Source organism: Ornithodoros turicata, chromosome 1, assembly GCF_037126465.1.
Source record: "Ornithodoros turicata isolate Travis chromosome 1, ASM3712646v1, whole genome shotgun sequence".
Taxonomy (NCBI): Eukaryota; Metazoa; Arthropoda; class Arachnida; order Ixodida; family Argasidae; genus Ornithodoros; species Ornithodoros turicata.
The window spans coordinates 72,850,776-72,875,714 of NC_088201.1; the positions used below are offsets into that span (position 1 = coordinate 72,850,776).

General features: G+C 46.1%; 1 protein-coding gene across 1 annotated transcript; it reads left to right on the top strand.

Moving 5' to 3' along the window:
• Positions 1–23,809, top strand: LOC135378390 (uncharacterized). Its single transcript, XM_064611424.1, has 8 exons — positions 1–95; positions 6,501–6,612; positions 6,693–6,752; positions 7,704–7,756; positions 10,693–10,844; positions 13,814–13,899; positions 16,012–16,095; positions 23,568–23,809. Exons 2-8 carry the CDS (start codon positions 6,567–6,569, stop codon positions 23,708–23,710), a joined length of 624 nt encoding a protein of 207 aa, XP_064467494.1. The 5' UTR covers positions 1–95; positions 6,501–6,566; the 3' UTR covers positions 23,711–23,809.
• Positions 23,810–24,939: the final 1,130 nt, after the last annotated feature.

A 24,939-nucleotide genomic window follows, 5' to 3' on the forward strand; every position in this document is an offset into this window, starting at 1 on the left:
TAAACCCATACAGTTGAGTAACAATCGTGACGGAAATCAGCCGTCGACATATTGTATCGAGTTTGTTCACTGCACCGGCAGCCTCCTGCGGAAGGGTAAGACTTGTCTTAGTGTTCTTCGATAGTTTTTCTTCGATTTTGCTGTCCACCGCTGTCGTCGAGAAATCAGTGACGTTCCCGACAGCGGTGGACGGAAAAATCCGGCGAAGAGTGGAAGCGGCCGCTCGACGGCAGCCAATAGGACCACTCCACGCGCTACCGTTCCAGGAGCGGACGTGGCGGGCATTTCGGATGCCCGTATGATCAACCTAGGAACTGGGAAGTATGCTGTCGTCCGCTGGCTGCTCTCTGAGGGCGCTTTTGTAGCGTTTGCTTTTCGAATATGCTTTGACCGCAAGAACGTCTTCTGTGTGCCACTATAACTTTTCTATGTGTAGCAAAATATTTATAACTTATTTTAAAGAAAATATTTACCATGAACTAACGAAACGCCCGCTAGGCCGCCACCGTCCACAGCAGTTGAAATCTGTACATGCGGTTCGCCCCGCCGTTTCTCCGTCGAGTTGTTGTGCCGGTGAAAAAATTGGCCGTTTTTCCGTTGAGAAATCGCTGTATGCGGTTACCGCTTTTGAGTGGAAACGGTGCACTACAATCTAGTCATTAGTGAATTAGTTTAGTGAAACTTTCGCAACTTCGAAATAGCGAAGTTAACTGCATTTAATCTCATTATTTCGATGTTCTTTCTTATTGTGTTCGTTGTCTCGTGCCCATGCACATCGCGTATTTTAATCGTTTCTTGTCGTAGTAAGCAGTTTTTGCCGCTCAACGAGCCTGCTTCGTGGACTTTCATCCAGGCAGCGTGAGCTGTGGATAGATAAGCGAGACGGCACTGATACTGAATGATCAAAGGAATAAAATTTTAAAAATACAGAAAGAAAGCGGAGAAGAAGCTGTTTGGTAATGGTAGGAACGCCCATGATACGCACTTTTCTAGTAATTTGAACCCTCGGTGCGCGTTTGCAAGACAGCTCAATTTTTCGTCCTGGTGATGTTTACACGTAGTCTAATTCAAATGGCTGCACAATGTATGAGTTGGCGCTCTCTGCTGACAGTGCATCTGCCGAAAAGTGGGTGGGTCACGTGATCCTACTTTTTACGCAAAAACGACGGCAGCTCTCGTCTCTCCAGTGGGTCAAGCTCGAGTCCAATACTGCGAAACTAAAAGCAGTGGACGTGGTTATAAAAGTAGGCTTTTGTGCCTTCTTAGCCAGCGTGTGCTGATGAAACCACCCGCGTAGGTGGCGAAACGTCTATGTTTTGTTTTGTTTCACAGTATTAACAAAGGTGCGGGTTTACTCGAGGCAAGGAAAACTGACTTACGGTTAAAGGGACCGAAAAGTGAAAAATAACCCCCATATTTTTTACCACTGTCGTGCACAACATCGTTGTTTGGTAAGACACAGAAAGCATTACTTCTCAATTCGGCATATTTTTTACGTATAAATATTTTGAAGATTATCGGAACATGGACGGTGCTGCCAGCGAACGGCGAAGAAGAGCAACTTGGGTTTCAGGTCCAGGGTTCCCAGGATTGGTCAACCGTTACCACGTGTGAGCTAATTTTGTAGAGAACGAAGCTGGCGCACATTATCTTACAGCTAAACACTATTTTAAAAATGACGCTCACTTCCATAGCTTTTACGTTAATAAAGCATTCAGCTACTTCGCCGCTACGAGCTACGATCCGCCGCGCCATCTGCAAGGTCGTCTGTGTTATCGCGTTTATTGTTTACGTCGTGGGCGGTCGTGTTGGTCGCGCAAAGAGAAGTGAATGACATGTTCGTGGTTGTTGTGTCAACTATTCGAGAGTCCTACATATGAGTGGTGTGGTTTTGGTGTTCGGGGATGCAAAAATCATGTTCGTTCACCATCGACGGCAGGCGTTTCTTCCACAAGATTCAACAGGAGAGTGCGCGAAAACGAATGTGGTTCAAAGCACTCGGTTATTAGATGTAGCAGTCGTGTGGTATGTGCTGAGCTCATTTTGCTGCCGATGACTACGAAGATGCCGTAGAAGGCGAATTGCGAAGACGTCCGAAGCACACTGATGCTCAGTACCCAGTGATTTTGCTTCACCGAGGTGACGAGTTCAACGCAACGTCTTAGGTATGTACAGGCGTCACACACGTATAAGTTATAATATAGCGACGACGTATTCCATTTAACTTATGTTATCCTTCTTGTCCCGTACTCAACTTTGTCAACATCAACAAATTTAATTTTAGGGGCCTTCCAGTGTTGAAGTGGCGCAAGACCGCTTCGTACGTGTGATCCAGGCACTCAAGTTGACATGACAGAAATAACTGAAAGCAGATATGCAAAGTCCACAGATGGAAGCACTAGATTTGTTACGTGTTGCAGATTTTGTGACATTTTTTTTTTTTTTTTAGTCTTTGGACAGGTCCAGAACATTAGTATGACGTCAACAAGAGGAGAAGAAACCGATGAGAACTACTAGCATGTTTGAAGGGTACGAGAATAGTTCCTGTTGAGATAGAGTTATGACTTTATGACTAAGGAACACTAATTAATTTTCTAGAGATGCATCCTCTACACTTGAATACCCAGTGCAACAGCAAACGTTCATTGTCTTTGAAGCCGCAACTACTGGAATTGTTCAATGTGTGTCAGAGCTGCAGTGAGCCATGCAAGGTTACCACATCATATTGGTCCCAAAATTTGCAGAGTTCCCCTGTCTCGGACGCAGCTGTCATTTCTCTTTATTGCTCTTCCGATCCTACCTTCTTAGAAATGAATATGGTTCACCATACACTGCATGGGCACTGCCTTTCTCTGCTCATGCTTTCGGTTTCTTATTCTGTTGAATAAATCTTCACTTGAGTTTGCAGCCATTATGCTGTCTACTGTGTTTGCCCCTCATCTATATTGATGTGCTCTAATGGTATAGCACATCAACATCCCAACAACCTTCCAAACAACCTTGCCTAGTCCTACTTTTGGGTGGAAACTACACGATGTGGTAACATCCACATATATAAAGTTTTAGTCGACGGAGATTTGCTGTTTTTGTACAACCTTCATTGTACATTTCTTTTGTCTCACTTAGCATGCCTGAAGAAATGTTCTGATCTTCATCAAGATGACAGGTCATTGTTTGATCTGCAGCATCATTTTTCCTGTAATCTTTTCACCAATAGAGAATACAAAAGTGAACAAATGGTAAAATATAACTAGCTTGTTAAATTCAAAAGGGAAAGAAAAAACTGTTTATACTTCTCTTGTTTATTTTGTTGTAGGTTTTACAACTGTACGTTCAAGTACGTCAAAACATCACAGGGCAGGAAGCCCTACTCTATATCCTAAATCCCTGGACAATAAAAAAGAAAGATATAGTTTGAATTGGGACAAAACGTTGCTTCTGCTCTTATATTATATTTCAATTAAATGTTACGATGCATTTGTAGTGTACGCTGAAGCCAGTTTCAATTTGCAGGGCTGTCAAAAGTACTTTACAAAAGTACATCTCAATTACAGTAACAGAGAACTTATGCAATAAATTATTTAGCCATTTTGGAGTACTATGCACACCAATGGTGCATTGTTAACTTTGAACCCAGATCAAGGGTTAATAATAGTTGAAGTCAGCCCTTAAGTCCTTCTTTACAAATGTTAGTTGGCGACGCGATAATGAATCAGTTACAAGTACTCCGTTTAGCAAAGCAGAGTTAATTAAGTGTTAAATCCCAATCTTGGTTCAATTATTAGTTGACATTTGGAAACGTGGTCACTAAGAAGTATACTAAAAGGTTATGAACACAATTCAGCTGAATGACACTGATGAAAATTGTCTTACTTACTCCTCACATATACAAGTGAGACATGAGTATAACCTACAAATACATCTATGCCCACAGGTTACTTAACCCTCCAGGTACAAACTAGTAATTATAATATGCTGTGACAGCAAAGAAAAAGCAATGAGAAAAACTTGCAGCAAACAAGAAATGAAAATGTGCTGACAACATTTCTACAGGTCAGCGCACTGATGGGAAAGCATCCCTAATAGCATGCATGACGCAGATCGAGATTTTCTATTGTATTTTCACGGAGCACCCCATATCCTTGTGAATCACCAACGGGTGGTAAAACTGAAATTCCTGCAGAAATAAGGGTTTTCCGTCCAGTTTGCCTTTCAAGTAGCGCGTAAAGACCACATGGCGCTGCCGTGTACGTTGCCATGCTCTTCGGTTTCTCGGATGTATGTAAAAGACACTGGAAGTACTTCGGTGTCAAGGCACAGTATTTCGAAATATTCGTTAGTTCTGATGCAATCGTCTGTCTGCTTTTCACACGCATTCTCTACCTCTCGGCAGCAAAAACCGTAGTATCCACCGTAGTATCCGTCGGTTTGCATTTCACACATGAACACCTGCACGACGAAAAAACAGCGCTTGTTTCGGCTTACATAAGTGCTTCTCCCTGATACATGGAAATTTCACAAAGCAGTCCATGTTCACGGCACGGTGAGCTACTCCTCAGGACGAATGTGACTGCGGAATGCGGAATTCCAGCGCACTTATTCCAAGAGGCTCGACATTCTCGACCTAGAAAGCGGTCACAAATGCCCACTGCCATTTTCGTTTTCGCCGGATTAGCCCCCGGAAGTGCGCGTATTACATGCGTCCTCGACAGATGGCGCGGGGTCATGCCATTGTTGACAGACTGCTCGGTTTGCTACTAGGTCCCTGGACATGCGATTATGGAAAATTCGATTACAGAAAAACTACAGCGATTTCAGCGGAGTTCTTTGACATTTGAGCTTTTGAAGGTTCATGCTTTTCGCTGAACATAAAGTTTCGATAGGTTTATATTCACTTTTCGGTCCCTTTAAGAAGTATGGTTTGTCAATTCTCAGAGGAAATGCTCGCGGATCTTGAAGAGCTGAGATGGTTTATCCAGATGTCGCTTTGGACGACTTCGAGATCGTATTATATACACTGTTGAAACAGAATTTCACCCATAACACGCTCCTAGCCAACAGCATTCCGAATGATACCATTGTGTTCCCTGATATGTTAGAAGCAGGATGTGGCGCCTATCTTAGACACATTACGTGTGTCTAATAGTCGCCTCCTCCTGTTATCAACAAATAAGGGGTCAGAACGATATCATGCGGAATGCTGGTTGCCCAGGAACGTGTCATCTGGTCAAGTGTGTTGTTTTTAGCGCTTTTAGTGAAATGGAAGCATGTTACGAACAAGCCCAAATGGATGTTTTAGTGTCATGTGGACTTCTCGGACGACCCCTCTAGCCCTTTGCACTCCCCGGTGGACACACGCACCCTCTACGCGTCTCCATTCTTCATCCTCCATCCGTTTTTTTTTTTTCGCTTTAAAAGTGATGATGCCCACGTCTTTGCGGCCAACAACGGCGAGCCGATTCTGTCACTACCTCCCCCCCCCCCCCTGGTTTAACAGCGTGCAGTCGCTTGCCGACGACGGCGCTGTTCGTTTAGAATCCGACGATGAAGCTGATGCGAATGGGGAACAGTAACAAGAGACGAAGGGAGTGCGTCAACCGCGATTGACAACGCCGCGTTCCATTATGCAGTCTGTGTGCAGTGTGTCTCTGGGTGATGAGCACGTGGCAACGTTGAACCAGCTGGAAAGTGCCGAGACGACTAAGTTTCTGAAGTGCAGGTCTACAATTTCTGTCCTTTACTCTCGTTCTCGTTTTCTTTATACAGGGTGTACCCCTAATTATTAAATAAAAAGTATTTGAGATGAAAAATTAGGAACCTTCTACATCATACTTGTGAAAGTTTTTGCTGCCCAAACAGGTTGTTTGCATCAGTGCACCTCATTAATTTGTCTAATTAGCTTAATTGAACTCAAAAAATTCCCAAGGAAAGGTAACGTTTTTTGCGATAATTAGAAAGCCGATGGCCACAACACCCCATTTCAGTCACAATTACAGGATGTTTCACAATCTTTCCACCTTTTTTTTCACGTTTGATGGCATAAAAAAGTGACCTTTACCTGGCAAATTTCCAAGTTCACTTCGCAAAAATTTACATAATTAAACTTAGGTTACATGGCATGCACATCAGCAGGTGCCAAAAACTTAGTAAGAACGTTGACCGCATGATTCTAGATGGCGTAGTTTTTTTTTTTTTTTTGTTATAATTCAATGACACGTTTGCTGGGACACCCTGTGTGTGTGTGTGTGTGTGTGTGTGTAATCTGAGTTCTTGTTTCGCTCATTAGCTTTCTTTAGTATATCTCAGATGACCACTTGTGACGACCCACTAGTTCTTTGTTGCCTCAAAGCGCTTGGGTACGCTATTCTAAGAGTGCCTATTGGGGACTCTAAAATTCGGTTTCCTGTTCCAGAAGCTCCCTATTAGTTATCGCATTGAGTCACGCACATTGACAGTTTGCTGTCTGCTTATCTGTCTCGCTGATTCCTCCTTTATTTCAGGTAACGCTCCGTAGTCTATACACTGTCTCTCTCATCAGTTACGCAGTGCATCAGGATACAACGAAGATGAAAGGCGGTTTAGTGATCTCGCTCCTGGTGTTGTGTGCTTTAAGTAAGTGTATCCCTTCGCGTAAAGGTGTATTAAGTTATATACGAAAAATTGACGGTGATGGATCCACTGCATTCGCTCAGGCACTCCTCCCCAGGCTGTCGGCCTAAAGGAAGCCCGCTTGCGTAGGGAAACAGAAGCAGGTGAGTCCACCAAGCGGCACTGCCAACGAATCGATGTACCGTGATCCAACTGGTACTGACATAGAACTGACTACTATGTGACATGTGGCCTGAAATCCAGTGGTCTAATAGCGGCGAGTTTCAGAGAAATCTGTTATCAATGTAGGTAGAGGGAAGTGTTATCGCACATATTATCGCATAAACCGTGTGTTAGTGCGTTAATGTAATAGTTGCCATTCCAACACACATACAGTCTAAGCTCGTTAATATGACCAAGTCCCTTTCCCGCCGACTTTGGTCACAAAGCGAATTGTCACAGTAATGAAAAACATCGTAGAACGTGAAGAAAAGCAATGTGCAAGTTTCCGGCGATGCAGAATCAAAAATAACAAAGACGGTTAAGAGCATCAGCTGTTTACTATATACATTAAAAACAAGACTTTCGTGCAGCCTACTGCACGAAAGTCTTGTTTTTAATGTATATAGTAAACAGCTGATGCTCTTAACCGTCTTTGTTATTTTTGATAATGAAAAACACATGGAAAACGTCGTTCCTCCCCCCTCTCCCACCACACACACACACACACACACACACGCCTCGTGTGGATCTACTACATATTGTGGCCAGTACGAGTCGCGGCGCTGAAGAGGAGGAAATTGCACGTCAAGTGCACATGATCAGGAAACGACAGGAACGGAAACGTAAGATCGAAGCCGAGACTGAGGATGCGGACAAGCGAGCGAGCGATAAGCGTCCCAGTGTCGACGCATACTTTCATCGGGTGTTCTCTGTCGCTGTCGTTGATTTGATGTAACTTGCATCATAGATACAGATAGATCTGCTTTTGTCTGTCAGACATGTATCATGTCTTTTCTTGATGCGCAAGCATACCTTTCGGTAGGCCTACATATTCGTTCAGCAGACTGCACTTGATCATTTCACAATACTGTACGATGTGTGTCATGTTTCAGAAGACCTCACTGAGGATACAATTGACTTTGCACAGTACCAGGATGGGGGCAAGGTAGGTGCTCGAGTGAAAGTATTTCGTAATCGTATAATGAACTCCTGGATATTCAAGTATGTGATGTCTCATGTGCTCATGATACATACCTGTTCTAATGGTGATGTGATACTGAGAAACAGGCGTTACATAACTGTTCTAATGAACTCGAAGCGCATTATAAGTAGGGTTTCTGATTTTCAGTAACCGTCTGCCGGCAACTTTTTCGTGCGTTCGGCGAAAACGAGTAACTGCCAATAAACCGTCGCGAGAGGGGGCAGCGATCTGTACCCGATGGCTCCCTGGAATGTCTAGCTTGCAGTCGTAACGCCGGGGACGCCAAAAAGGATGCCTAGTAATGGCTGAGCCCACCTTTGTTGCCGAAAACTCTTGGTTGTTCAAGACGCAATTAAGGTTACGGAATGGGACATGACCATTTCCGCAGGTGCCTAGATGGGCCTGGTCTTCGGTTATAAAAGCGAGTCAGGAACGGTAGCGAAGGACGCGGAATTCAGGTTTCCATGCAACAACGAGGGCCCTAGTCCGCGTTCCCACATGCGGAGAATCTGCGCGGAAACGCGAATGCGGCGCGGTAAACTCTTGCCGCTGGGCTTGAAAAGCCACCTCCGCTTTCCGCTTTTTGGGGATCGCGCAGTGCACGATTTTTAGCGGCATCCGCACATGCTCGGCCAATCATGAAGTAAACGGAAGTTGCGTGCGTTCTTGTTTTCCTCCGGCCTCCCGCACGAAGAGCATTGACGGCGTCGTGCGTCGTTGACTGGAAGGCCTGTCGCAGTGATGCTCACGTTTTTCAACCGTCGCATTTATGAAGGAAATAAAATGTCATTGCTGAATATAGAGAGTTGCATTAAAATAAACTTGCTTTTTGCGTCGACACTGGAGTAAAATTTGGGAGTATAGGCAGACTTGTGCGTAACGCGTTACTAGTAATTGCGTTACTTGTAATCAATTACCTTTTTGAGTAATTTTCCGAGTAATCAGTTAGTTTACTGTCAAAGTAATTTTTCCAGTAATCAATTACTTTTCTGAGTAATCGATTACTCAGTAATTGATTACTTTTCCGGCAGAGATTAGCTTATCTTTCAGATCTTCTGCCCCAAGTCAAGCCCCTGGTGCCATCAGCCTTTGTTGGGTTGTTCTACTATTGCAAGCGGAGGTCATTCTAATAACGCTCTGGAATTTCAGAGTCTCTCTCCCTAATCTCTTCCTACACCAGTGTGATGGTACCTGAAGCTTTGGCGGTTTAGTGAGTCATGGAGAAGTTCCATGCAATGCTCTTCCACAATCGGGTCAACGTCTTCCCGGGCGTACAGATTTCCTTGTCCTACGTGTTTTTGTTTGTCTTGTTATTTCAGCTGTTCCGCTGTTGAACCTTTTTTGTTTTTCTGAGGCACACAAAGACGGTTATAATTTGCGTGAATGCAGAGTAACGACAGAAGTAACGCGTTACTTTTCTACTCGTTACTCAATTACATTTGAAGTCGAGTAATTGGTAATGGTAATCAATTACTTTTTCCACAGAAGTAACGGTAACGGTAATCAATTACTTTTTTCGAGTAACGGGCACAAGTCTGAGTATAGGTAAGTAAAGTGTAAGATATTGACTAGTGTCAGCAAGTTCAAAGCTAAACCAAGAAAAGAATGCGCTATCGCCACAGTGAGTGAACCCAAAGCCTGCGTTTCTTGCGTCTGCGATGTTGATTTCGCAAAAGCTCAGATGTAAGAGCGGAAACGTTCACTACAAACAATAGCTCGACTTCGCTGTCGTTCGCCGTGCTTGCTTGTCGAACACGGTCTCAGAAGCTCTCGCTGTGGAGAGTCGCGGGCGGGGGCAGTATAGCTGGGGCGGCATGCAAACGCGCGGCAAGCGGTTGCGTACATCTCTACCGCATGCGGGTACGCGGCTGTAGGCCGTACTTGTTCCGTATATCACACATGCCGTACCGTGTACAGTCACAGATAAGAGTCCCGGGTAGGATCCCACATTTTAGTTGAAAGCCAAAGTTAGACTGGGATCTTCAACGTGACCAAACTATGGCAGATAATCATAGAAGGCGCAAGCAAACTTATATTTGCAAAACAGCCCTTCCTTTTTTCTTCGTGCGTGTGGCTACGTTTTTCCAGGAAAATACTCCCGCCCTCCGAGTATTTGTTTGCCGCACTGTCAAGAGAGCCTGTACAGTGGCGTGCTTCTTTGACACACAAAAGTAAAGGGTAGTACTTCGAACGCTTGGTGTATTCTTCAATAATACAAATGCGTGCTAGAATACGATAATGTGGTTGGCTAGATGTGCTCGGACTGGCTGACAGCGATATGAATTCGGAATCAGGAGCGCTTACGGCACCCTAAAACTCCCTATACGAGTCGTGTACCGTTTCCGTCACCATTACCCTTGCCGTTTGGTGATGAAAGGCAGCATAATACAAGGAGTAGGGTTATGAACACCACAAAAGGACAAGGTGTGTCTTTGTAGTGTGTATCTTTGCATTAGTGTGTATCTGTTTCTCTGCATGTTCTAGTGATATTTATTCACTTGCACCTAGTGTACTAACACACTAATTGTTGGGGATGGGGAATGTACTTTGTTTGTTTTTGGTTGTTTGTAGGTTGTTGTTTTGTTTTGGGAGTAGCAGAACTAGTCAGGAGACAAGTTCAATTTCTCCCTGGTTTTCTTTTAAATAATCAATCATCAATCAAAAGGACACGACTGCGAACTAGCAACTGAGTTTTATTAAACAAGAAGTCTTCTTCAATAAAACTCAGTTGCTAGTTGGCAGTTGTAGTGTCATTTTGTGTTCCTAACCCTGGTCCTTGTGTTATGCTGCCTTTCTTCACCAGGCGCATGTACCAACTACACCCCGACTTATGCCGACCATTACCCTTGCTTGGCTTCGTGTCATGTGACAAAGTTCTGTTTTAATGTCCCTTTTTGCAGTGCTTTCAAACTCCAACAACGTACTACGGATACTACAGATCTTATTTAGACGACCCAGTGCTAGACGACATGTGCCTGATTGCCAAACAGCTGGGTCCACCAGTGAATGGGACTGTTGCGTTTGATGCTGCCTACCTGAGGAACGGGGAGGTGTACGTAATGTCCTGCAGTTCACTTTGTTTGCCTCCTGTATTGCAGTGGTTCCCAAGCTGTGTGCGTATGTGTGTGTGGGGGGGGGGGGGGCGTCGCGATGCGGCCCATAAACTAAGAAAAAATGCCACGCTGTGCCCTCTATTCTGCGTTACCCGTTACCCGGCAGCAGACCCAGATGTGTCTCATAAATGCGCTTGCATGCGGGCTACGCGACGCTTTTGATGCATCACACAGCCTCGCTTTCATGTCTGCTTTCACTTGTGCACGAGGGCCAAAATCTGTGTCGTGAAGTCCACTCACTTCCACTAAAGGCCGTAGCGTCTGCGTCTATCGCGGCACGCACGGACGCCCCGCCCTCACGGTGCACCGCGCCGCACAGTGGCATGTTCTCGAATTAGTGAGGACGACAAAGCACCTAAGAAAACTGTTTCGCATGCGTTGTCGGGGAACGAAGCAAACAACAACATCTTTATTTTTAAGATGATGAATGCGGAGTTTCACCGGTGCGAAGCATGCAGTTGTGGAGCATGGCTTTGTGCAAAGCGTTTTGGCCCACAGAATTCGCTCTGAATGTAGCTCCAATAACACATGTCAATGTGTCGTTTTGGCTAACGTTCATGCGCTGAGGTCGGGAGACGTCCGGCACCGCGACGAGGGAAATCGGGGGGGGGGGGGGGGGGTCGCGACGAGGTCGACTATATTTATATGGACCGCGGGGCGGCGAAGTTTGGGAACCACGGCTATTGCATCTCGTCATTGTAAAAAAAAAAAGAGAGAGAGAGAGAGAGAGTAAAAAAAGAGAAGGTGGACTATGTCGACACGTGGAAAATTAAGAGAACAGGTGGACGTAAGGTCGAGGGAAAAGACTGCTGAGTCAGGAGGTGCCAATATTGGCAGTAGCAAGCAGAATGTGGGTAATGCTTTTTGCAGTATATTGGTGGGACAGATGAACTATGGCCTCGTTTGCCACAGAACAATGACACACTCAACAAACACCCAAAATTAGTCACGTGACATATTTATTGGAAAGTTTGCAAACTTTTCAATAAATATGTCGCGTTAAATGCACATAGCGGAAGCCTCATTCACGTTTAGTCGGGGCAGAACAAGACAGACCAGGGGGTTGAACGATGAGAACCGGGAGACACGGGCGAAAAAGGACAGACGCAACCCTTTTTCGCCCGTGTCTCCCGGTTCCCATCGTTCAACTATGTACTGTATGCGACACGGTTGTCTGAAATCTGCGAGCGCGTGTCAGGCTTGCGTAGCGAACCGAGGTCGTCAGTTAGTACCGCCTTCGCCTCACTTCCGTGACTAGTAGGGCACCCTAGCGGTGACTAAGCTGTGACAACGCCACCAGACGGGAGAGATGGTCTGATAATGTCCTCGTGAACAGAGCGGACGAGGAAAAGCTTGCAGAGGACGCGACATTATCAGACCATCTCTCCCGTCTGGTGGCATTGTCACAGCGTAGTCATCGCAAGAGTGCCCTACTAGTCACGGAAGTGAGGCGAAGGCGGTACTAACTGATGACCTCGGTTCGCTACACCAGCCTGACACGCGCTCGCAGATTTCAGACAACCGTGTCGCATACAGTACCAGCTAGCCTGCGCCCTCGCCATTCTGTCGACCAAGAGGTTCCCAGGCGGTGGGGAATTCCCTTTGGGGAAGATTTGGGGGAAATCGTTGGAGGAACGACACCATGTAACATTCGCCTCCAATCAGGCCATTGCGCGAGCTGTGTAGCATACCATTCACAGGACATCTCCCTCGCCAAGAATGCCTCCACGGTATGTCACCATGACTCCTGGCTGCGCACGGTACTGGAAGGGGTATCTCGCGGTAAGGTCGCTCGCCACAAACAATACTTCCAAGAAACTCGGAAAAAGCAATAAAACACTGAAGAACTTAGCGCGAAAAGACAATACGATAGAAGGAGATCGACACAGACACAACGGGCGCTACTCGCGACTGAACTTTAATGGCATCGGATATCCCCCGGCGGCTCAAGAGCACGCATGCGCTAGAACCCGTAACAAACAGGTATGTCAGAAGGCTGAAGAAGAGAAAAACACGGAGTTATCAAGATTAGATATCGCAAGTCAGGGTGGCTACGAATAAGTAAAAATTCCAATTCTTTGTCCATTAGAAAGAGTGATGCTTCGCTGATGCATGTGGAACCACTTCTTGTTAACTCTGCCGCTTCAATGATTTATCTTTCAAGCAGGACTTTGCACTTCTTTACAACTTCAGTGCGATCGAACAACTAGCCCAACAGTTCACGCAAAATACCTCAAACTTTTAAGCGTGTATTGTATTGGAGTCAATAAAGGGGGATAAATGCTTTGATGAACGGTATAAAAAGGTGCATGGAGCAAAACAAAAGAAAACACTGCGATGGGTGCCATACATAGGTTCAATACAATCCACCCCTCTTATGGCGGCTCCCCACCGAGGCTTTCCCTTTGCCAAGAGCTAGTAGCAGTACTTATGTAATCCTTAGCGTAACTAAGCGATACGAACATATGCTGCTGAACTAGAATAGCGAAATGCCGTGGCTTAGAAGGCGTATTACTGGTTCAAAACCACTTCTTGCAGTCAGACAGAATACACATAATATATAAAATAGCTTAGAGAACGTTTCCATCTTGTCCTTGTCGCTTTCTTTCCCATTTAAGAAACTAAATGCTCGCTGGAAAAACGTTATTTGAGGTTGTAATAATAATAATTGGGTATTTACGTCGCGAGACAACTGAGATCATGAGCGACGCCACAGCGGTCGGTCTGTGGATTGCTTTTGCCCACCTGAGGGTTCTTTAACGTGCGATGAAAGCTGACAACACGGCACCCCGTATTTAACGTCCCTCGCGGAAGACGGCGTGTCTAAGCAACTTGTACCCTATTTGAAGTTGTGCAAGAGAGAAATCTTAAATGTTCGCCACCCTCATGCCTTTGTTTTCGTCCCTAGTGTGAGAAGACCAAATATCCTGACGCCCCAGTGCTCTACTCATGGCTCAAATGTTAGCGACTGCATTCGTGTTCCAGTTCACGACAGTAAGTACACAGTTATAACAGCAAAACAAATGAACCAAAAAGAAAGAATCGCAGAGCTCCTGTAGTATTTCGAACGTCTCGCATGCAAAATGCATTCTACAAGTACAGACAGGCCGACACTGTCAACGAAAACCCAAAGAAATTTCGCACGGAAATCTATGAATACTTTTATTGCAAAATAATTGCATCATTGTGTGTACGCTTATACATTCGCTTCACACTACCGTGTGTGCACGCCACTACCTACTATATACTTGCAGCAGATATGGACCCCTTCCCAGTGCTGCAATTTCGTGGCTAGTGGTAGCGCCAGTCCTCGGCTCGCTTATTCTTCAGTTGGTATAATATCTTGTACTTAAGGTTACGTTAGGCTTTTCGCACAATCGGTGCATGTGCCATGAGACATAGGTTCTTGCAAAAGTGGACTAGATTTCTTTCCTTCTTAAGTTGAACACCACTATGGTAGGTCCTGGCTCACAAGAGTCACTTTTCTGACGGCAGAAAGCCTGGAAGGACTGATTAGTATGCTTAGAGATGAGTGCGGGTATGAAAATTCGTATCCGCAACCGGCACCGCAACCGCGGGGGCAGGACCCGCATCCGCAGCAATGCTATTGGTTCAACCCGCATCCGCACCCCCACATCCGCATATCCTCCGATATACCCGCAGCCCAATGCGTATACGCATGTTTCAGTTATGCAACATGATCGTCACAGCACGAAATGACTTATTGATGCGGGGGACAATGTCCGTTACCGAGCCACTTTTCCAACACGTACACTGTTAAAATAGAACTCCACCACATAGCACGACCCTAGCCAACCACCATACCGAATGATATCATTCTGTGTCATGATTCGCTCAAAACAGGGGGAGGAGCATATCTGGTGTAAGCATAATATGTCCCAGATAGGCCCTCCTCCCGTTTCAGCAAACAAGGACACAGTTCCGAACGACGGTTGGCTAGGAGCGTGCTGAGATTCGAGATGAGAGATGGCGAAGTTCTGTTTTAACAGTGTAGGCTGTGGGGACTGCTGACATGGTTGCCAGATTACTGATGGGAAGCGTACCAGTCGTGGTGTCTGATAGCCAAAATTATACCTATGTTGCAAACAACTTTATTTTGAGATGATGATTTCAATATGGAACGTCTTGGAAAGTATTTTGAGACAAATGTTCGCAATGAATCGGGTCCTACACGAATATCCGACAGGTTGGTTTTGCGCCTGCGGGTATAGCTTTAGGTATAGCGGGTATACCTGCGTCATCCGCGGAAGCAGTGCGGGCTACCCGCAACCCGCGATGACACGGAAATGTGTATCCGCGAAGAACAAACTTGCGCGGATACCCGGGGGTATACGTGCACCGCACTCATCTTTAATCTTTTACTATTTGAAAGGGGTGCTCTGGAGCTGTTGGTTCTGTGAATGGGAAAAAGGAGTGAGAGGACGTTTCGAGAATCTCCCAGCATTTACACCAGTCAGTGTTCTGAAGACAGGCTGTTTGTGCCACTCTCTCGCTCGTACGCGCCATGCTGGGTCTACAATGGGCCCAAGAAAGCAAAAAAATGCTAGCACCTGCGCTCTTTGTTCAGGCGACAGAGTGCAGCCACAAGCAAAGCCAAGATGCTGAAAGAACAACAAGGCTTCTAGAACCAGAACAGCCCCATCCGAGATCGAGTTTCATGGCGAGAACCCAAAAGGGTACCGCAACATCTCGGTCGGTCCATTGGGACTATTGGGACTTGGGAGGTACACTCTCAAAACAGAACCTGACCGCGTAGCACGCTGTGCGCCAATGATTGCCACGAATGATAGGGTTCTCGCATCTAACTCGAAGAGACAAAGAGAGGGTACGCCCTTTTGTGTCAGTTTGAATATATGGTAACTGACACAAAAAAGGCCAGCAGTAGTTTTCGAGGACGCTTGACAGCTTCGATGGCGTTTGACGAGCCTCCATCGAGTCCGATACCATCCCAGCCAGCCGTAATCAAACGTAGCCGTGTCGCAGCGTCCGATCCGTTCAGTTCGACCATCACTCATTTCAAGAACCATTGAAACGCCCGTGTGACCAGTGGTGTAACACATCGAATTGCGCTTCCCTTTTCTGCAGGTCCAGGTGCTGAATACGTGCAGTATAACTTTCTCTACTTCAAATGTGGAACCTGTGCCGTAGTCTGGACACCACAACTTGCGGGTAAGCAAACACTAATACACTTACACCGTTCGGACAGGTGGCCACTGGACAACATGTGTCATTGCGGGCACATTTTGGGTGTCCAGAAGTCCCATATAAATTTAGACCCGATTCCTCCCGATTATTCCCCCCGAATCAATTTCGGACCAATTCGGGTTATCCCGATTTCCAATCATCACAACAACAACTTTACTGTAACATGATGAATGGGGAGTTCCATCGCCAGGGGCGATACTCTACCCCATTGCTGGTGGTGATGCGGGGAATGAAATAATGAGCCCCTTCACAAGATCGAAGTCCTATGGTATCCAGAAAGGCGAAGAGAGCTTTGAGGGCAGAGCGTTGGTGGGCTGGATGCGGACAGGTACCAAGCAATTTTGTGAGGGAGAGGGGGCGAGAGTCCAGCTCGTTAAGGGATCCGGAGAGTACGGTGCGGGAAGGTTGGTACCGTGGGCAATGGAGAAGAATGTGCTCTAGATCTTCTACAGCACCACAGTGACAGCATTGGGAAGAGCCAACATGTCTCAAGCGGTAACGCCCCTGCGGTGTAAAAGCCACATCAATAGTTCGATGGACTAATGTGGCATCTTGACGAGATGTATGTCGAGGCATGTGGAAAGCGAGCGCTGGATCAACTCTGCTCAGCATGGCTGAGGGGAGAATGTCAGCGGTCCAGTGGCGGAAAGCCAGGGGAGTCATGTGACGTCGAAGTACGGAACGACGATCTCCTCTCAGCAGCGTAATATGCGTGCGTCTCCGAGACGAGAGAGCTGCTTCTGCGGCGCTGTTGGCCTTTTCATTCCCTTCGACACCGCGATGAGCTGGAACCCATTGGATAACCAGCCTATGCCCTGCTTCGTAGACAGGGTTGTAACTTGTAAGCCATTAACACATCCATCACCAACGGTGCGGATGAGCCTCGGATGCCAGAATTTTCAACTGCTTGCACCGCAGTGTAGAGTCGGTGAACACGACCCATTTCTGATCGTCACGTATCACGTTGTACACTCTTAAACCCGAACTTGACTACATAGCACGCTGAAAGCCAACCATTGCCTCAGACTGATACCGTTATCACTCGTGATTTGTGAAAATGCCGGGCGTACGCTTTTTTGTGACAATCGTTATAACTGCAGTGTCGGTGACTATCACAAAAAAGGCGTATATGCCTCTCGTTTCCAACGCATCATGTCAGAGAACGACGTCATACGGGATGACGGTTAGCTTGGAGCGTGCTGTGCGGTGAAGTTTTGTTCGGTGAGGGCAAGTAGTGCCATCACCACCACCACAACCACCATCTGCTGTGTAGAGATTTGTACGCATGCGTGACGTAAATATTATCTGAGTGCATTATGCATTATGCGAAGCGCGCTTGATGTTACAAAATGTGGTGCTTGCGATATAATTCGCGAGGAATGCGCGTTTGACTAATACATACGCACATTTAACTACGGGCTACTTACTGGCAGAAAGAAGAGAAAATATACTACCCGAATGGGGGGGGGGGTATCAACAGCACCAGATTTCATCCCCAATTACAGATTGATTTCAAACTAGCACCCCCCGCGAATCCAGGAAAGACATATAACCCGAAAAAGTTCTGCTCTAAGTACCGGATTGTACACGATACTCACGAAAAGTATTGAAGTAACTGAGTGTAATACCCAATGTTGGAAACGATAGAGTATTGCATGCTCTTAAAAGCGACTCGTTGCCTTCAAGATACTTTAATGTCACACCTGGAATTCCCCTATAAAACAAATACTGAAAGGTACGCCAGGCTACCGTAGACCACCGAGACTAATAACCCTATCACACGGGCTAATTTAGTGGGCTTTTTAGGCGTGCGCCCGAATCTCGTTGTAAGAATGCTTTTCTTTGATTTAGAAATTTGATTCCGCGCCTTTGGATTCCGACATGACATAAATGTGTACTGCGTGTCAACGTTGCTCAGTTTCTGGTACTCCGTATGGCAACACCAAATATGGCTACGGACAGGTCGTCACACTGAGTATAGCTTCTCACGTAGACAAGTGAAATAAATATTCTATTCAGCTTCTCACACGCTGTTAACAAGAGGAATTACACATTTGTTCGGCAGAAAATAAACGCGCTATTGAAAATACTCGTTTATAAATATTGTGGTAGGCAGGACCTTTCGCTTTTCTTTAATATCTGAGCTCGTACGTCAAAGCCTGCTGTAGACACTACGCACTCGGTCCGCCACAGAAAAGTGAGGTGAATTTGGGGAACCCACTAAATCGTTAGTGCACTTTCCGCCGAGTGTCACTAAAAGATGCCGTGTGAGAGCATATGAATGACACAAAGTGCAAATGTCACTCGCAGAAAGTGACAGTTACTTAGTCCGTGCGACAGGCGTATAACTGCATTTCGCTGGCAAGATGCGAGCATGGCGCTCACACAAGAGCCCCGAACCAGAAAGACAACAAGCACACGCGATGCTTGAGGTCGCGCAGTCAGTACGATGCCCATATAGGGCTGATTGCATACCCATACATAACATCATTTCCCCCATTTACCGAGTCCGAACTCTTTCCGATACTGACCGCGTTGAACCACATAGCGGAATCAGCGCCTGGCGCTTGGACTGCACTCTTAAAAATGAACTTCACCTCATAGCACGCTCCTAGCAAACCATAATGTAGAGTGATATCGTTATCTGCCCTGATTTGTTGAAAACGGGAGGCGTACGCCATTTTTGTGACACTTATGCTGTTCATAATTGTCACAGAAAAGGCGTACGCCCCCCGTTTTCAACAAATCAGGGCAGATAACGATATCACTCGACATTATGGTTTGCTAGGAGCGTGCTATGAGGTGAAGTTCTTTTTTAAGAGTGTGTGTTCACGGACAGTAAGGCGGCCGGCACTAGAAGTTCCAGCAAATTATTGTTCCAGGACAATCGACGGCCTAGACACCATGATAGTCGCAACAGACAACCGACTTCTATCCTCGGGTCATTGCCTGCGTTTCCAATGGGTGCCCAGTCAAACCGGCCTGCACGGAAACACCCGTGCAGACGCCTTAGCACGTCGGGCACATGGGGACGTCACCTTCAATAACTGTCTCGTACCACTTTCAGCCTCAGCCTGTCGGTTACAGACACAGCGACTCCGTCATAGCGGCACTCGGCAGTTTCAAGAGGACACTGTCCGACTGAACGACCATCTCCGGTCTATCGACCCGTCGATGGATTTCGTTGCCACACACCACTGCTCGCGTCAAGAAGCGTCCATTATACACCGACTGCGACTTAATGCCGCCAGGACACCTCTGTTTCTCTGTCAAATGGGTCTTCTCCAATCACCCAAATGCCCCACTTGCGCTGTTGAACCTGATATTCAACATCTTTTCCTCGACTGTCACAGATTCGACACCACTCGAGCCACGCTCAGACGACGCCTACTCGAGCTGCGGTCCACAGACTTTTCTCTGGCCACTCTGCTCGGCCCAGTACGACATCACACACAGCGATCTGTGACCAAAGCAGTTTTGACTTTCTTGAGCGATTCAGGTCTGATGAACAGCCTGTGAACTCCAGTCGTGCAATCTCATTCTTCAGTGCCCCACTCTCAGCCTCAACGCATTAACCTCGTGCTTTTCTTTTAAAGTCATCTTCTGGAATCCATCTCATCATTCTTTCACCGTTTGTTTGTCATATTTTTTTGTCATGTTTGTCTTTACCCAAGCAGTACAATGTACTGAAAGTCGAGTGCAATGGGGATGGATGGGATGTCTTATCAACTTTCTTTAGTTTCACGAGTCTGTTCAAGGCCTTCCGCTTGTGGAAGAAAGATCCAAGGGAAGAAAAGATCCATCGGGAAAGAACATCCAACGGGGTCACGTGACAGATGAAAAAAAGATCCAAAGGGAAAAAATATCCAAACGAGAAAGAAGATCCACGCGGAAGAAACATCCATAGGGAAAGAAGATCCAAACGGCAAAAAAGATCAATAGGGAAAGGGAATCCAAACGAGGGATCGCTTGAATGTGTATATCGGATCGAAAAGAATGCTTAATAAGCGGGTCATCCTATCATACTGCCAGTTTGTATTAATTTTGACCCGATATTTCCAGGAAGACCGCAGGACCAGGACCACAGAACTTGTGGAAATCCGCCCGTCGAATCCCACTCGGTTGATGGGCGCGACCCGTCCAACACACCAAACCGTTACGCGAAACAAAGACGCTGCGGAATGTTCTGTGTCTACTGGTGTGTAACGTGTATTATGAGAGGTATTATAGAGGAATCCGAGGAACTGCACCTGATTCAACTAGATTCCACCAGAACTGGGTTGAATCAGGTCCAGCTGAACCCGATTACACCCGAGTTATTGAGGAAATATATAACCCTATTTCCTCCTCCCACCCCCGATGCTGCTGAAAATTATAACAAAAAATGTCATGCCGTACGGCATATATGCCTTCTGTCAGATTCGCAAAAATTCGGAGCCACGCACATTAGAGTTTTGCAATGGTCCCCAGCTTCCTCATCCTAAGAGAAGAAAATGGTCCGTTGTGAATCACCACTATTCGGACACGAATTGAGCAGTCTCTCGTTTTGCAGCAAGGTGTTATTGCATTCCGACAGCCACAAAGTAATTTCAAAATATCCCTAACTTGCACGCCGATATCAATAATTGAGTCCAAGTAGTTCACAACATCACGAAACGTGGGGACGTGCTCTGCTACATACGTTGCTAATCTGTCCATCTCGGAAAGCAACAGTCTGTTCCTCCGAAGCACGCTTGGGCAATGTGGTCTTCCTATGGCGAGGGGATCAAGCCTCAGAGCATGCATCCGACTCTGGGTAACATGCTGCGAGGTTCGAAGCCACTGCAACAGCTCTGCCAAACTGGGGTGCCGCCTGTCGGTTCGACTCAGTAGGCCGTGTCAGTCTTCTACCATGTTCGTGATTCGAGGCCCGGTATTCTTGAATTGACCCCATATGTCTTTGATGATAGCATTTTCGATCCAGAAGCTCTCGAAGTACCAGGAGAAGTACCGGGTGATCGGAATCGCTTCGACTGAACTGACGGATTGTCATTTGGACAGGGAACCAGCACACGGCTTATTGGCGGTATTAGCGACCGATTTTTATAACATCTTCCTTGCAGTTTACATATTAAGGATATACTATTACTTATTATTATTTGCTTATTCTAAAAATATTGATTGTGAAGAATTCATGAAATACATTAAGCAACAACAATAACAACGAGTGCTTAGGGTACTTCGTTTTCGGGTTAAACTTTCACGATAGTTCCGTCCCGAACAAGTTTTCAAGAATTCGGATAAAACCGATATCTACCCGAAATTCTTGTGGTCCTTCAACTTGTCGTTCTCTGTAAACTGTCGGAAAAGTAAATCATAATATCAGCAAAGACAGCTATTTGTGACAACCTATTTGTCATCTATTTACGATCACCTCCTGCAGGAGTCAAAGACGAGCTTTTGTGGAGCTCGGGCAAGTGTTTGAATACCGCGGTCATTCACTACCCAGTTCCAGGCGGAAATATAAATCTTCTTGTTTCTCGTTCCCGTGTCACAGCAGCGGCTTGTTTCATGTGCCTTTCGTTTCACACGAAACTTCCCTGTTGACATATCAAACAGAGATCATGGCGCCCGATTTCTCCCGAATTCTCGGTTGTAAATAGCGTCCGATTTTTCCTTAATAATTTGAAAAATCATAAAACCCGAAAACGAAGAACCCTACTCGGAATGCTAAATAGTGGGATGTTTCGTGCTGAGGCGGCAACCTATCCCATTGCTTGAAGGGGAATGGTGAATGATGATGAATGTTCAGAGCTCACGCAGGAGCCCTGTTGCTGTTAAAAATGTGATGAGGGCTTGAAGAGCTCGTAGCTGATTCGCTGGGTTGGCTGGAGGCAGGGGCGAATGCAAACCATGCCGTGGATTGGTACTACATTACTTCTTAGGAGGAAAAATGGTACGCAAGGAGCCATGTGGCAATGCGGACTGCAACTGTACAACACAAAGTTCCAACGTAGTCACATGACAGAGGGAATAAAGATCCATACAGAAGAAACATCCATAAGGAAAAAAGATCGAAGTGAGAGAGAAGATCCATGCGGCAAAAAGATCCATAGGGAAAGAAGATCCACTAGTGGATCTTCTGTCCCTATGGATCTGTTTTCCCTTTGGATTTTTTTCTCTGAAATCAAGGCCTTCCACCTACCCGTCCACCCCTATTGCACTCGACTTTCAGTACATTGTGCTGCCTGGGTAATCTATCTCATCTTTCTTTTACCGTTTGTTAGTTTATCCTTTATTTCCTAATTGTTTTCTTTTTTCATTTAGTTTCTTTCTTTGCGGAATAGCAAGCCGACGTCCCGTTTGGCTGACCTTTCCCCCGTTTTTTTTTTCCTTTCGACTAATAAATATATCCCCCCCCCCTTTTCTCCCAAGTCAATCAGCCACAGGGGCCACGTAAAAGTCCGGCATCCATCTTTGTCACTCAGACCGGCGTGGCGCTTCAAGACGACGCCCGACTCGCGGCAGTTGTCGTATCTGATGCTCAGGAACCGCAGCTTCTCCAGTAGCAACTTGTTCCGTCGACAGCTGTTGGCTCCTGACTCCAATATATCAAACAAAACATAAACAGCGTCAACGGCGATGGGGTAAAATTTACAAAAACAAAGTTACATCATGGTATCTGCGAGCGCTGATTAGCCAACCAGGCTGTTTCATAGCTGTGGGCAACTATATAGCATTCGTTTGTACAACGAAGTGTGACAAGCACAAGCACCCTGCCTAAACCCTGTGCTCTTCCCCAACAAGCTCTACTACTATTCATTATACTATTAACGTTGAAGACATGGAAATTACTGGGATATTGTGCAAATAATATTCACACAATACCAGAACTTCGAAACACTTAACGAACTTAAAACTTAATGAACGATAAGAGAGAATGGCTGGACAGTCAGGACCTCCTCCCCCCCCCCCCCGCACCAGCGGCAAGTCCGCTAGAGATTGTGGCGCCCCTGATACGAGTGATTCATATTGGATAAACCTCATAGTCTGAAATCGTATTGCATGTTGGCATAGCAGCATGTATGTTATTCACCATTTCTACCCCAAAATTTAGAGGTACTACATGTATATGTGTTTGTACGGGTGCATCTTGAAACAGGATCGGTTTAACCATCTTCTCGTTCTTGTCACCTGTAATGCCATGCAAAACCGACATTGGTGTGAATTTGGTGATTTGCCGTGTACTTCAAAACCTATGTATATGAGATGGCCGCCTAACCTGAACCGTCCTGGGCCCCGTGCGTGATGTAAAGCATCAGCCTCTCCTCCTCGAGCAACTTGCCGCCATGTACCTACCCCTGGTGCTTGGCAATCAAATGTCCACCCCACCCATACTCATCCATAGGCGTATTTCGGCTGTCGTGATATGAATGTGTACGTGCATTTCGTTTCAGAGGACGCCTGCGTCTTAAGAGTGACGGACCTGAACAACATTGACGAATCCTGCACGCTCGCTTATGATCGCTTTTGTGGGCCGCATAAGTACCTCATCTACGATGAAGACGTATGTCCTGAGGTCTACGAGACTCTACAGTGAATATGGCACGCTGACACCACGAAAGTCACCGTGTGCGTCACCAGCCAAGAACGTTTTGGTTACTAGGATGCAAATAAAGAGCACGAACAAAAAACAGCATACGACATTGTCATAATTGTGTCTGCGTTTGACGTAATCAGGCTTTCCGTGAAATAATTAAAGGTACCGTAAAGCAGTAGACAAGCATGATATGCCGGTGATGTGACTCGAGAGTTTGTTGCTTCTAAATACCATATGCGGAACCATACGACCGACAACGCGCTATAAATATTTTTAATTTCCCATGAAAGATGCGGCTAGCTGGCGGCTAGTGGAGCGGTGCGACGCCTGATGTCAAACAACCCCCTGTACAGCGGGCAACACTGAAAATTGGTATTACACACTATTACATCGGAACTTCGTTATTTTAGTAACCATATTATTAGTTTTCCTGTTTACCTATGCATTCTGAAACCCCTGTTAACAGTTTAACCTGTTAACCCCTGTTTTTGCGAAGTAACCCAGCGCTGGACGCTGTTCGATGGAGGCTCTCCCTACTTCACTGCTGCGCCTGCGCGCTCCTTCTGTCCGCGGCCTCTTTGGAACGAACAAACTCTCTCTGTGAACCTCTCTGAACAAACAAGTCCCGACGCTGTCTGGCTTCTTGAACGTCTGGCACATTTTTTTCAACAGCTCAGCATTTCGTTTCAGTTCGTTTATCCGTTTATCCTCAGATTAGGATCGTTGTGTGGGTTGCAGGGGCGGATTTTATGGTGGATTGCGGTGGATTGTTATGTCGGGCCCAGTGTTGTACGCGTGCAATGTGGTTGCGGCCGTATGTGTCAGGAGTACGGATTCATTTCGAATACCTAGTACAGTGTTGCCCGTAATATTTAATTGTAATTTTCTAATTAATTGCACCGTCGATTGGAATGAAACTTGCGCAGTTTTTGTCCTGGTGGCTTGGACTATCGAATAGCCACACTAAATGACATTTGATCGGTGCTGCTTTACAGTGCCTTTAACTATGTCACAGATAGCGATCTGAGCCCAGTTACATGAGACGCTTTGAGGAGAATCCCCAACGCTTTCCTTTCTCAGTGGCGTCCCCGAGCTGACAGTGGGTTGCACGAAACATCTTGAATGCAATGGTAAGGACGGCAGTGAGGGAACGGGTGATGAAGCTGCATCCTCTCTCCAATCGTTCTTTAAGCGCACCTCAACGTTGAAACAGCTTTGCAGTCCTGAAC